The sequence below is a fragment of the Oryx dammah genome, unplaced genomic scaffold (genome assembly GCF_014754425.2).
Source record: "Oryx dammah isolate SB20612 unplaced genomic scaffold, SCBI_Odam_1.1 HiC_scaffold_25, whole genome shotgun sequence".
Classification (NCBI taxonomy): Eukaryota; Metazoa; Chordata; class Mammalia; order Artiodactyla; family Bovidae; genus Oryx; species Oryx dammah.
This window is the reverse complement of record NW_024070209.1, coordinates 43,900,712-43,914,993: the sequence shown is the minus strand read 5'-3', so window position 1 is coordinate 43,914,993 and position 14,282 is coordinate 43,900,712. Positions and strand designations below refer to the sequence as shown.

Genomic DNA, 14,282 nt, shown 5'->3' with positions numbered 1-14,282 from the left:
CTATAGTTTTATAGACAGCCTACAAAAGCGTTCACTTTGTCTTTTTCCAGGGGCCAGTTTATGGCATGAACAGGCTTCCACCTCAGCAGCACGTCTACGGCTACCCCCAGCAGATGCACACGCCGCCCGTGCAGAGCTCATCAGCGTGCATGTTCTCTCAAGAGATGTATGGTCCCCCATTGCGTTTTGAGTCTCCTGCGACAGGAATTCTATCACCCAGGGGCGACGATTACTTTAATTACAATGTTCAACAGACAAGCACAAATCCACCTTTGCCAGAACCAGGTTATTTTACAAAACCTCCACTTGCAGCACATGCTTCAAGATCTGCAGAACCTAAGGTTTTAGAATTTGGAAAAACCAGTTTTGTTCAGCCAGTGCCTGGTGAAGGAATGAGGCCATCTCTGGCAGCACCTGCACATACAACACAGCCGACTCCTTTCAAATTTAATTCAAATTTCAAGTCAAATGATGGTGACTTCACGTTTTCCTCACCACAGGTTGTGGCGCAGCCCCCTGCTACGACTTACAACAATAATGAAAGCCTCTTAGGTCTGCTGACTTCAGATAAACCTTTGCAGGGAGATGGGTACAGTGGACCAAAAGCTGCTCAAAACATGGGACCTCGAAATACGTTCAATTTTGGAAGCAAAAATGTGCCTGGAATTTCATTTACTGAGAACATGAGTACAAATCAGCCAAAGAATTCTGGTTTTCGACGTAATGATGATATGTTTACTTTCTATAGCCCAGGGAAATCAGTGTTCGGAGTGCCTGCTACAGAGTCGGCCAGCAAGGGTCACGATGCTGATGGGGGAAGTGCACAGGGGGATGAGGAGGATGACGGCCCTCACTTTGAGCCCGTGGTGCCTCTTCCTGACAAGATTGAAGTGAGGACTGGCGAAGAGGATGAGGAGGAGTTCTTCTGCAATCGTGCAAAGTTGTATCGCTTCGATGCAGCATCCCGAGAATGGAAGGAGCGTGGAATCGGCAATGTCAAGATCCTCAGGCACAAAACCTCCGGTAAAATCCGCCTGCTCATGAGACGTGAGCAGGTGCTAAAGATCTGTGCAAATCACTACATCAGCCCAGACATGGCCCTTGCCCCTAACGCCGGTTCAGACAGATCCTTCGTGTGGTATGCTGTGGACTATGCCGATGAGTCGCCCAAACCAGAGCAGCTGGCCATTAGGTTCAAGACGCCTGAGGAGGCAGCCCTTTTCAAGTGCAAGTTTGAAGAGGCCCAGAGCCTGTTGAAAGCCTCAGGAGGAAATGTAGCCACAACCACCCATCAGGCCACAAAAACTGTAAAAGAACCCACAGGTCATGACAGTAAGGATATTGACAAATCTGATGGTGTAACTATGAATTTTGAATTTCAGGTTGCAAAGAAGGAAGGGTCTTGGTGGCATTGTAACATCTGCTCACTGAAGAACATGGCAACTGCCAAGAAGTGTGCATCCTGCCAGAATCTAAACCCAGGCAGTAAGGAGCTCCTCGGCCCACCATTAGTTGATACTATCTCCACTCCTAAACCTGGCTCAGAACATACTCCCAGTAGATCTGCACTGGTGACTCCAAAGAAGGAAGGTCACTGGAACTGTGGTGTTTGTTTAGTAGGAAATGAACCCACTGTGTCTCGATGCATTGCATGTCAGAATAAAAAGCCTGCTAGCAAAAGTGAATCTCCACTTATTAAGCAACCTTCCTTTAAATTTGGCCAGGGAGACCTTCCTAAGGCTGCCAGCAGTGATTTCAAATCTGTTTTTTCAGTAAAGGAGGAACAGTGGGATTGCAGTGTTTGCTTGATAGGAAATGAAGGAAGTTCTGTGAAATGTGAGGCTTGTCAGACTCCACGGAAACAGAGTTCACCTGCCTTTGCTGCCCTGGCACCTGCCTCGTTAAAATTTGGTACTTCAGAGACAAGCAAGGCTCTGAAAAGTGGATTTGAAGGTGTTTTCTCCAAGAAGGAAGGACAGTGGGATTGCTCAGTGCAAAATGAGGCCAGCATGGCCGAATGTGTGGCCTGTCAGAACCCAGGTCAAAATCCGCCAGCTTCTGCTGCTCCAGCACCTGCTTCTTCGGAGACAGGCAAGGCTCCAAAGAGTGGACTTGAGGGGCTGTTCGCCAAGAAGGAGGGACAGTGGGATTGTGATGTCTGCTTGATACGAAATGAAGGAAGTTCTCCAAAATGTGTGGCTTGTGGTGCCTCTAACCCAACCCAGAACCCTGCTGCTGAAGCTGCTCTCACTTTCCCTGTGGGCTCTGCAGCTGAAGCAAGTAACTCGTGTGCAAGTCAGACAGGAACAGGATTTAAGAGTAACTTTTCAGAAAAAGCCTTTAAGTTTGGCAATGCAGAACAGGGATTTAAATTTGGGCACGTGGATCAGGAAAATGCACCTTCGTTTAAATTTCAGAGTTCTTCTAATACAGACTCTAAATCAGCAAAGGAAGGATTTAGTTTTTCTTCCCCTGCATCTGCTGGTGGGTTTAAGTTTGGCATTCAGGAGACAGAAAATCAGGAGAAGACTGCTGAAAAGTCCTTTGGAGAGGACACTGGTGATCAGGCTCAGGACACTGGTGGTCAGAAAGACGGGAGTACTGTGGTCTTTGGTCAGACTGGCAGCACTTTCACCTTTGCAGATCTTGCCAAGTCAAATTCAGGAGAAGGGTTTCAGTTTGGCAAAAAAGACCCCAATTTCAAGGGATTTTTAGGTGCTGGAGAGAAGTTATTCTCATCACAAAGTAGTAAACTAGTTGATAAAGCAGATGCTTGCGCTGACCTTGAGAAAGATGATGATGCCTATAAGACTGAGGACAGTGACGACATCCATTTTGAACCAGTCGTCCAGATGCCTGAGAAAGTGGAGCTGGTCACAGGAGAGGAAGATGAGAAAGTTCTTTACTCACAGCGGGTGAAATTATTTAGGTTTGATGCTGAGATAAGTCAGTGGAAAGAAAGGGGCTTGGGGAACTTAAAAATCCTCAAAAATGAAGTCAACGGCAAACTGAGGATGCTGATGCGGAGAGAACAGGTGCTAAAGGTGTGTGCCAACCACTGGATCACCACCACCATGCACCTGAAGCCCCTCTCAGGCTCAGACAGGGCTTGGATGTGGTTAGCCAGTGACTTTTCTGATGGCGATGCCAAACTTGAGCAGCTGGCGGCAAAATTCAAGACACCTGAACTGGCTGAAGAATTCAAGCAGAAATTTGAGGAATGCCAGCGACTTCTGTTAGACATTCCCCTGCAGACTCCCCATAAGCTTGTGGATACTGGCAGGGCCGCCAAGTTAATACAGAGGGCGGAAGAAATGAAGAGTGGGCTAAAAGATTTCAAGACATTTTTGACGAATGATCAGACAAAAGTCAGTGATGAAGAGAGTAAGGATTCCAGAGCAGGAGCTGCCGCTGCTGCAGATATGAGTGGCGCACCAAACACTGAGACCACTGGGCCCACCCTGGAGTGGGACAACTATGACCTCAGGGAGGATGCCCTGGATGACAGCGTGAGCAGCAGCTCTGTGCACGCCTCCCCGCTGGCCAGCAGCCCTGTAAGGAAAAACCTCTTCCGCTTCGGCGAGTCGACCACCGGCTTTAACTTCAGCTTCAAGTCTGCTCTGAGCCCGTCCAAGTCCCCTGGCAAATTGAATCAGAGTGGGGCCTCAGTGGGCACAGACGAAGACTCCGATGTCACTCAGGAAGAGGAGAGAGACGGACAGCACTTCGAGCCTGTGGTCCCTTTGCCTGATCTAGTCGAGGTGTCCAGTGGGGAGGAAAATGAACAAGTCGTTTTTAGTCACAGAGCCAAACTCTACAGGTATGATAAAGATGCTGGTCAGTGGAAAGAAAGAGGCATCGGCGATATAAAGATTCTACAGAATTATGAAAACAAGCAAGTTCGTATAGTGATGAGAAGGGACCAGGTATTAAAACTTTGTGCCAACCACAGAATAACTCCAGACATGACTTTGCAAAATATGAAAGGTACCGAAAGAGTGTGGGTGTGGACTGCATGTGATTTTGCAGATGGAGAAAGAAAAATAGAACATTTAGCTGTTCGTTTTAAACTACAGGATGTTGCAGACTCATTTAAGAAAATATTTGATGAAGCAAAAGTGGCCCAAGAAAAAGATTTTTTGATAACACCTCACGTCGCTCGTTCAACCACTCCCAGGGAGTCACCTTGTGGAAAAATGGCTGTCGCTGTGCTGGAAGAAACCACCAGAGAACGAACTGATTTGCCTCAGGGTGATGATGCAGCAGACACAACCTCAGAAGTTGGCGGGGTGTCTGGCACCCCTGAAACAACAACAAAAGCCGTGGTTTCACCCCCAAAGTTTGTATTTGGTTCTGAGTCTGTTAAAAGCATTTTTAGCAGTGAAAAGTCAAAACCATTTGCATTTGGCAACAGTTCAGCTACTGGATCTTTGTTTGGATTTAGTTTTAACACACCTCTGAAAGATAACACTAGTGAAGCCAGTTCAGCAGCCCAGAGTAGATCTGAGAGAAAAGTGGAACCTGGTGGTCGCCAGGAGTCGCAGAACTCTGATCCCAAATCAGCTTCCGATGGCAAAGTCAAAAATACTTCTGCTTTTCTGAAGGAGCAGTTCTCAACCAGCCACACGTTTAAAACTCCAGAAAAGGGTAAGCACTCAGTCTTCAGATGAGGCAGACTTTGTCTTCCTCTCCCCCTCTCTCCCTCCTCACTTTCCTTCCCAAAATATGTTTGTTGTGGGTTGTTTTCTTCCCTAAACCAATTCAGTGGCGAGTGTTCAGCAGCAGCAGAGAGCTTGTGTGCACATTGTTGAGGAGATGTCAGCTTCAGGGAGACATGTCTGTCAGCAGAGCACAGGAACTCAGCTCAGCACTGGGTCCAGCTTAAGGCTGCTCGCACTCAGTCGTGAGGGTTCGCTCGAAGCTGGTGGTTTCAGTAGGTTTGTCCTGCAGTTGCTGTTCTGATGTTCTTGGATGGTACTGCATGCTCACCTTTCAGCTAAGGCAATCTGGCCAGTGAGCAACCTGGCAGTGAGCAAAGAATGAAAGCCTTGGGATAGGATAGGTGGATGCGTGGGACAGCCACATTGGTGTAAATGGATGGAATCTGGCTTTTATATTTTAAAATTGCATTCATGTTAATTCTCAAAATGTTCAAAAATGAAATACTCTTTATTTTCTAGGATTTAATTTTAGCCTTTTTAAATCTAATCCAATGGCTTTTTGGACCAGCACCCCTTCCTCACAGCCTGAGAATGGAGGTACAGAGCTGGCACTGGCAGTATGCTAGGGTGTCCGCTTGTCAGCAGCTGCTGGTGCTCAGCAGTGTAACTGGCTGTGTGAGATCAAGTGCCTGATGCTGCAGCGTGCATGTGACAAGGCTATCATGACCCCATAATGCTGCTCTCCGTACTTGGATGTCATGTTTTCTCACATGTTATACTCCGTCGTTTCAAAGTGGATCTGTGTGGTCTTTACCGTGTCTGTTTTGTACATCATCATTTTCTTCCGTGATTAGTGAAGACCTGTGTGTCACCTAACCATCACTGTCTGTGTCCAGACACAGTGGCAGCAGCATGTGGACCACAGGGAACCTAGGCTCCCTGGTGACAAAGATGCTGTGTGTGGTAGTCAGCCCTATTGGAAGAGCTCCCCCATGTCTCGCTATTCCCAGTTAGAGCAGGCCCCTTGTGGAGTCATGCTGGAGTGGAGTGGGTTAGAGGACTCAGCAGTAGGCTCTGAGAGACCCTCAGGAGCAGGCTGTGGAGGCCAAGACTCACCCCCAGAAGCACAGCTGTGTCTTGGGTGCCAGACAGCTACAGTGATCAAATGACCACCTGTGATTTTAGGAGCTCAGTTGTAAAGTACACAGGCTGTGCTCCTAACTGCAGCAGCTCTTATGTTTATGATTAAGGATGCAGTCTTTGAAAAGTTGTGTGGCCTTTGTGTGTGTGTTTGTGTGTGAATGGTACATATTCGTGCACAGGCTCTGTGGACCCTAGGCGAAGAGCCCTGGTCTGGGAGCAAACACACTGACGTACTGCTGCGGGACAAAGAGCCCGGTTCTCAGGTGCGAGAACGTCCTGGTTTCAGAGGACCTTAAGAGATGGAGACTTGAGACTGAGGCCAAAGGAGGCCGTCTCATTAACAGGAGTCTGTCTCACAGTGTCCTCTTGTGGCGCCTGGCCAGGAACTGATGCTGAGTTTTGTAACAAAGGAGGGTGAATGAAGGGCTCGTTCAGCATTGAGAAGAGCTGTTTTCTGGATCAGCATCATCCAGTAGAAATAAAGTATGACCTGTATGTGTGATTTTAAAATTTCTAGTATCACTGTTTGAAAATAAAAGGAAACAGGTGAAATAAGAGAAACAGATGAAGTTAAATTTAACAATCTATTCAGCTTAGCCCATTACATCCAGAGTACCATTTCAACTTCTGATCAGTATGAAAAATGAGATTATCCCCCTTTCTTTTTTCCACATGTTCAAAACCCTGTGTGTGTTTTCCCACTTGGAGTACATCTCACTTTGGACTGGTTGCACTTGCAGTGCTTCACAGCCACACTCCATGACTTTGCTTGCTCTGTTAGAAGTCCTTTTTTATAGACCACGACCTATTGTGTGAAGAGTTCCTTTTCTCCCCATCTTTTGCCTTTTTGGTGGTGGTGGTGGTGGTTGTGGTTCTTCAGTGAACAGGCATTGTCTTAGATTCTTACAGTATGATTTACCCAGAGGGTAACAGGTTTAATTTAATGTTATCATGCTTGGGAATACAGGAAAGTGGATGTAATTCTAATCACTCACCAGCCTTAGCAGTTGTTAGCTTTCTTTGTAGGGTCTCATTGGGATTGGCTTTGAGTTAGTTTTGTATTTATACTAATATTTGCTCATGATTTCTTTAATTTTTTTCAGTTGTTGCAAATGCATGGATATTTTGCTAAACCATTTAGTATGCCACGTATTGTTATGGAAACACTCTTAAAATACCTTTTAAATTTATAGCCATCAGTAGTATTTTCTTCAGTGATTAGTTACTGAAAGTAGGATTTCTTTCCTGGTTATTAAGGCAATTCTGTGTCCACTGAGGGTTCTGATAGAACATTTCCTCAGGCTTCTAACTCTCACGGTTATGAGCTGTGTCCACATCAGAGTGTGTGTTTTCATCAGCATGCTGTTTTAACCTAAAAATGAAGTTCCAGGATTTTTATTTTAGTTATTGGTACTAATTACCTACTACCTTGTCTTTATCAGTCTTTCTGATTTGTCTTGTAGTGGAAGAGAGGAAAAACCCTGAGGATATTCCCTCTGATGATGATGTTCTCATTGTGTATGAGCTAACCCCGACCCCTGAGCAAAGAGCTCTTGCAAGCAGACTTCAGCTTCCCCCGACATTTTTCTGCTATAAGAACAGGCCAGACTACATCAGTGAAGAGGAGGAGGACGGTGAGTTTCTTGTTGCTTTAGAGCATTCTGTTTGGAAAAAAAAATTTTTTTTAATAAAAATAAAAAATTGGATAGCATCACCGATTCATGGAAAAAAAAAAAATAGAGCATTCTGTTCAGGCTCATCGTAGTGAACGGGGCTCATGAAGTTACTTTAAGCCTCCTGGAGCCCCCACCCCTGCTGTTCGTGCAGGTCCGTGTTGATTCTAAATGTGTGTGAACTGTCAGCGGATGTCATGGTTAGAAGAGCTGCCTTCGTGTATTCGCAATCGCCTTGTGTCTGCTGTGAACAGGGCAGGTGTTCTGAGGGGACTGAAAGCAGTTCTGATTTCCCCGGAGTCTCAGAGGGTGGCTGAGCCATGCGGCAGGAATGGGGTCTTAGTAGGAAAGCTCTGTGGGCCCTATCTGAGTTCTCAGGCAGGGGCTTACGGGCTCAAAATAATTTCGGTAGGACATTTGGGCAGTGATTTAGAGGACTGGATTGTAGGAACTGGAGAGAGGCATTCAGAGCCCCGAAATGCCAGAGCAGCTCAGACTAGGCGTTTGGGTATAGAATCAGAAAATTGGTTGCTATTTGGATGTAGAGAGTAAGGGAGAGTGGATGGGAAGTTGCAGATGATTTTCTTAGATTCCTGGCTGGGAAATCTCTTGAAATTTACTGCAAATTCTTTTATTTAATAAAATGAATTATACTTTAAGATGAAGATTTCGACACAGCTGTCAAGAAACTCAATGGAAAACTGTATCTGGATGACTCAGAAACATGTAGACTGTCAGAAGAAAATCTAACAGGTATGTAACCTTAAAACAAGTAATTTAAAGTGTTTTTTAAAAATCTTCTGTTTAAAGGAATGTCCCAGTCTGGTCATATTGGTGATTAGCAATTTTGCCATGGTGATTTAAAATATTTAAAAGTAATGTGAAGGGAAAACATCATTCCTGGTGGTGCTAGTTCTCCATTAGCATCCAGGATCTTACTGTTTGGGTCTTTAATCTGTAGGTGACATTGTGGGCCAGTATTGTGGAGTTGGTTGGGCTTCATCTACTTTTCTCTTACCTTTCCTTTGTTTGTGTTGCCTGGATTTTCAGATAATGAGAAAGAATGTGTTATTGTTTGGGAAAAGAAGCCAACAGTTGAAGAGAAGGCAAAAGCAGACACTCTCAAGCTTCCACCTACATTTTTTTGTGGCGTCTGCAGTGACACTGATGAGGACAATGGAAACGCAGAAGACTTTCAGTCAGAGCTTCAGAAAGTGCAGGAGGCGCAAGTAAGACTGTCTCTGGCATTCCTTCTGGCTCAGTCGCCTTTGTTGATGGCAATAAACTAGAGTGTTCTTAGTACATGGTAACAGTAGAATACATCTGGCAAGTGGGTGGGCGCCTCTGTCAGCTCTGGCTAGAGGATAAGAAACTGTTTTCCGGGCAGAGGACCAGAAGGCCCACCTGTCACTGCTGCATGTGTGCTGGGTTTGAGAAGTTGGGGTGGTAGCATGGACGAGGCTGATGTCCCTGACATGGTCTGCTGCCGTACCAAGAATGGAATTAAGTGCTTCACTTTTTGTGCCGGTTACATGATTCTGGAGTGGGCAGAGTGGATAGGAAATAGCATTTGAAACCTAGTTCCCATGGTCTGTATACTTTGCTTTTGGTAAGTTCATAATTTGACTACTTTCTTAATTCAAGTGTAGTCATTTTAATAGTTGTCAGCACCTTGATGTATGTATTTGTGTTCCACAGAAACTAGAAAACTAGTCATTGTTTATAATTGTTTACAATATTGACATAATCAGAATGGTTCCTTGCTTCTCAAGAAATACTTTTTTAAAAATTGTTGGAAATATGGTAAAAATAAAGTAGGTCCTGGAGTTGGGAATGCAGTGTTTTCTTTAAGGATACGTGAGAAGAGAATGAGATGACCCAGCATGCGGCCTGCTCTGTGGAAGACTTGCTGCCCTTCACTGTCCATTTGACCCTGAGGAGTAGCAGGCCTGCTTTTGCAGCTGTCAGCCGAGGCTGTGTCGGCTCTTCCATAGGTGTAAACTTGTTTGTCAGTGCACAAGAGCTAACATAGACACAGCCCTCCCTCATTTATAACCAAATAGGTTTATTTGTGGAAGTGCTATTTGAAGTTTCTGCATTCAGCTGTGCTGAACCCGAAGTGTATTTCCATCACTCGGCCGTTTCCCTGTCTCAGTGGCAGTACACAGTGTGTACTTTCTGTCAGTCACCTCTAATCTCTGCTGCTGGAGTCAGTAGCGTGCAGTCATTCACTTGGCAGATACAGTCCAGTCATACTAAGTGAACAGTGCAGTTAAATATGGCTTCACTTTTCTGTGCAAAACTGAAAAATACTTTTTTAAAAAATGTATTTCAAGCCTTAACATAGAACTGAGAAGTAATCTCAGCACTGAGGCACATGCTGAGTTGTACAGAGTTTATTTTTTTCCTACTCGTAGTGTACACAGGACTTGGTGTCTTTTGTCAGTGTACTGTGCTGTGTATAGCTATTAAAATATCTTACTTGAGTGACTGTTGTGTTATCATTGTTATAAGTTAAAATTTTTTTGTAAAATATCCTGTAACACTTACAATGTTCTTTAAATAAAAATCCTAGGGGCTCCTTTTGCCACAGAAGTTAAATGTGGTAAGTCATTATCAGGGTGGGAAAAAAATTGTTCCAGTGAATAGTAATTTTGGAGGAGAGTGCCCTTTGATAGACAGAGCTGAAACAGAGAACTAAGAGCCATTAAACTAAAATGTTCTGTGGGTGGATGTAGATGATGTCCTCTTCAGTTCAGTTCAGTCACTCAGTCGTGTCTGACTCTTTGCAACCCCATGAATCGCAGCACGCCAGGCCTCCCTGTCCATCACCATCTCCGGAGTTCACTCAGACTCGCATCCATCGAGTCAGTGATGCCATCCAGCCATCTCATCCCTTGTCGTCCCCTTCTTCTCCTGCCCCCAATCCCTCCCAGCATCAAAGTCTTTTCCAATGAGTCAACTCTTTGCATGAGGTGGCCAAAGTACTGGAGTTACAGCTTTAGCATCATTCCTTCCAAAGAAATCCCAGGGTTGATCTCCTTCAGAATGGACTGGTTGGATCTCCTTGCAGTCCAAGGGACTCTCAAGAGTCTTCTCCAGCACCACAGTTCAAACGCATCAATTCTTCGGTGCTCAGCCTTCTTCACAGTCCAACTCTCACATCCATACATGACTACTGGAAAAATCATAGCCTTGACTAGACGGACCTTAGTCGGCAAAGTAATGTCTCTGCTTTTGAATATGCTATCTAGGTTGGTCAGAACTTTTCTTCCAAGGAGTAAGCGTCTTTTAATTTCATGGCTGCAGTCACCATCTGCAGTGATTTTGGAGCCCCCCAAAATAAAGTCTGACACTGTTTCCCCATCTATTTGCCATGAAGTGATGGGATGAGATGCCATGATCTTCATTTTCTGAATGTTGAGCTTTAAGCCAACTTTTTCACTCTCCTCTTTCACTTTCATCAACAAGCTTTTTAGTTCCTATTCACTTTCTGCCATAAGGGTGGTGTCATCTGCATATCTGAAGTTATTGGTATTTCTCCCAGCAATCTTGATTCCAGCTTGTGTTTCTTCCAGCCCAGCGTTTCTCATGATGTACTCTGCATATAAGTTAAATAAGCAGGGTGACAATATACAGCCTTGATGTACTCCTTTTCCTATTTGGAACCAGTCTGTTGTTCCATGTCCAATTCTAACTGTTGCTTCCTGGCCTACATACAGATTTCTTAAGAGGCAGGTCAGGTGGTCTGGTATTCCCATCTCTTTCAGAATTTTCCACAGTTTCTTGTGATCCACACAGTCAAAGGCTTTGGCATAGTCAGTAAAGCAGAAATAGATGTTTTTCTGGAACTCTCTTGCTTTTTCCATGATCCAGCTGATGTTGGCAGTTTGATCTCTTGCTTCCTCTGCCTTTTCTGAAACCAGCTTGAACATCAGGAAGTTCACGGTTCACGTATTGTTGAAGCCTGGCTTGGAGAATTTTGAGCATTACTTTGCTAGCGTGTGGGATGAGTGTTAGGACACATCTTTCCTGCTTTACACTGATTCATCCCCAACTGCATGAACTCTTGACATACGCACTTCTGGCTTAAAGTGCTTGAGCATGCTGTGGTTAGGTGCTTACTGTGTGCCGGGACTGCTGAGGATCCGGGTGCAGTTCTGAACGAGGGACCACCCTTTGGATTTGTCTACAGGAATTTCTTGTTCATGGCCTCTTAAGTGGAGGATGTGTTAGGAGCTGAATTATGACATTCCCTTCCTAAGTAATCTAGTGTGCATTTGGGGGGTGACATTTATTGTTGTTTAATTCACCCATTTTCATCATCCCCAAAAGAAGCCCTGTTAACCTCTAACAGTCATCACCCTTCCCATTTCTGCCTGTCTCCCCTAGGCCTGGATAACCACTGATATACCATTTCTGTCTCTGATTTGCCTTTCTGACGTTTCATATAAACATCATAATATGTGGTCCTTTGTGTCTGGCTTCTTTTACTTAGTAAGTTCTTGTGATCTATCCACATTGTAGCATTAATCTGTACTTGGTCCTTTTATGGCCAAATAACATTCCAGTGTATGAATTTGCCACATTTTATTTATCCATATTCATGTGTTTAATGCCTATTTGGGTGGTTTCTTCTTTTTGGCTATAATAAATAATACTACTGTGATGGCCTAAATCATTTGACACAAACAGAGTGGACTGTCGTTTCCTTGTGTTTCAGTCATTAAGAAATAATGACTTTTTTCATTTGTATTAATTTTTCAAGTTTATCATAAGTAAAATTCACTTCTTGTTGTGTGTATGTTTTCTGTGAGTTCTTAAACATGGCTGAATTCTGTAATCCCCACCGAAGGCAGCGTACAGAACAGTTCCAGACCCCAAAGAATTCCTTCCTATTGTGTCAGTTCAGAACCGTCCCCACCCAGAACCTCTGTAGTCACTGATCTGCTTGTGTTTCTGCCTTTTCCAGACTGGGATGAATGGAATCATACAGTATATAAGCTCTGAAGCAAACTTTTCTCACTCAGCACAGTGCCTCTGAGATGTGGCCCAGGCACTGTGTGTAGTGATAGTGCATTCCTTTCTGTCACCAGCTGGTATTCCGGACATTGTACATTTCCTGTCATTAATCCTTGAAGAATGTTGTTTTATTTTGCTGTTTCTAGTTTCAAGTCGAAGCTTAAATTAACTGCTTTAAGACAGTTCATTTCTAGTAAACATTTTAAGTTCCTCTAAGAGCTGTTTAGCTCTATCTTACAAGTCTTAATATGTGATATTTTCACTTTCATTCAGTTCAAACTATTAATTTTCTTTGAGACTTGCACTGGATAGAAGTATATTTCTTCTGAATATTCCATTTTCCAGATGTCATTGTTATTGATTTATAGTTTAATTCCATTCTTGTCTATAAACGTATTTTGAATAATTTCAGTTCTTATAGAATTCGTGACGACTGTCTCAGTGGGTGCTCACTGTACACTTGAGAAGAATGTAATTTTCTTTTTGCTTTGCATGGAAACAGGTTTTTAAATAGATCAAATCAGTTGATGCTCTATTGTCCAAGTCCAGTGTATCCTTGCTAATTTCTCATCTGCTTGTTACGTTGATTATTGACAGAAGTGTTGCCCAGCATGTCTGCTTCTCCTGTCCGTTTTTGTTGCATGTACTTTTGTTAGGGAGTGTTCCATCTGCTTCTGTTTTCTGGAACACACTGTAGGAATTAGTGATATTTCTTTCTTAAATATTTGATAGAACTTAACCACTGAAACCACCAGGCCTGGTACTTTTTTGGGGGGGGGGCGAGGATATATTAATTGATAATACATTTTCTTTAATAAATATAGGCCAATTCATTTTATCTGTTTCTTCTATCAGTTTACTTACTTTGAGGAATTTGTTGGTCCATTTCATCTGCATTATCACATTTATGGGCATAATAGTGTTCCTGAAGTTGAGAAGGTCATTAAAATGTATTGCCTGTTTACTGTCCGTGGATCGGTGTTGATGGACTCTGTTAATTTGTCCAGAGACTTCAGCATGTGTATTAAAAGTGTAATGCTTAATCTCCAGATATTTGGAGATTTTTTTCCCAGCTATATTTCTATAGTGATTGTTAGTTTAATTCCATTATGGACTGAGCATATACTTTGTATGATTTCCGTTCTCTTGAATTTGCTGAGGTTTGTTCTCTAGCCTAAAACGTGGTCTTTCTTAAGTGTTCCATATGCACTTGAGAGGAGTGTATGCTGCTGTAGTTCGATGGAGCATTCTGTAATTTTTAAATTTCTGTTGTATTTTTCAATTCTAAATTCCTTTTGGATTTTCTTTTATGGTTTATATTTGTTTGACAACTCTCTTTTCATTTGTCTTAAGAGTATTTGTCTTTACCTCTTGGAACATTGTTAGAAGCTTTTCAGAGTTTGTCTGATCTTTCAACACACAGATCATTTCATGACATTCCCCATCCCTGGCCAGAGAAAGCCGACTCTTCTTGGATGCTTTTCCATCTGTGCTGTTGGCAGCCCCAGTTTCTTGGACAGCTCTGTACCCCTGCGGGGATGTGGGTTGATGTATGTGAAAGTGAAGTTGCTCAGTCATGTCCAACTCTTTGCGACCCCATGGACTGTAGCCTATCAGGCTCCTCTGTCCATGGGATTTTCCAGGCAAGAATGCTGGAGTTGATTGCCATTTCCTTCTCCAGATGTATGGGGACAGGAGAAAACCCACCAGGTTCTTACTACCAGACTGTCCCTCAGGGCTTGAGAGGCTTTTTTATCCTAAGTTAAACAACAGAAGTTTACTG

General features: G+C 43.7%; 1 protein-coding gene across 2 annotated transcripts in view; it reads left to right on the top strand.

Moving 5' to 3' along the window:
• RANBP2 (RAN binding protein 2) overlaps positions 1-14,282 on the top strand; it is a 59,091-nt gene that overhangs the window by 36,810 nt on the left and 7,999 nt on the right. Inside the window, exons 20-24 of one of the 2 annotated variants that reach the window (XM_040224189.1) lie at positions 51-4,647; positions 5,181-5,258; positions 7,268-7,438; positions 8,138-8,230; positions 8,528-8,706. In XM_040224189.1, the coding sequence (XP_040080123.1) occupies positions 51-4,647; positions 5,181-5,258; positions 7,268-7,438; positions 8,138-8,230; positions 8,528-8,706 (5,118 nt within the window). The remainder of the gene's footprint in view (positions 1-50; positions 4,648-5,180; positions 5,259-7,267; positions 7,439-8,137; positions 8,231-8,527; positions 8,707-14,282) is intronic. The other variant, XM_040224190.1, reaches the window with a different exon arrangement.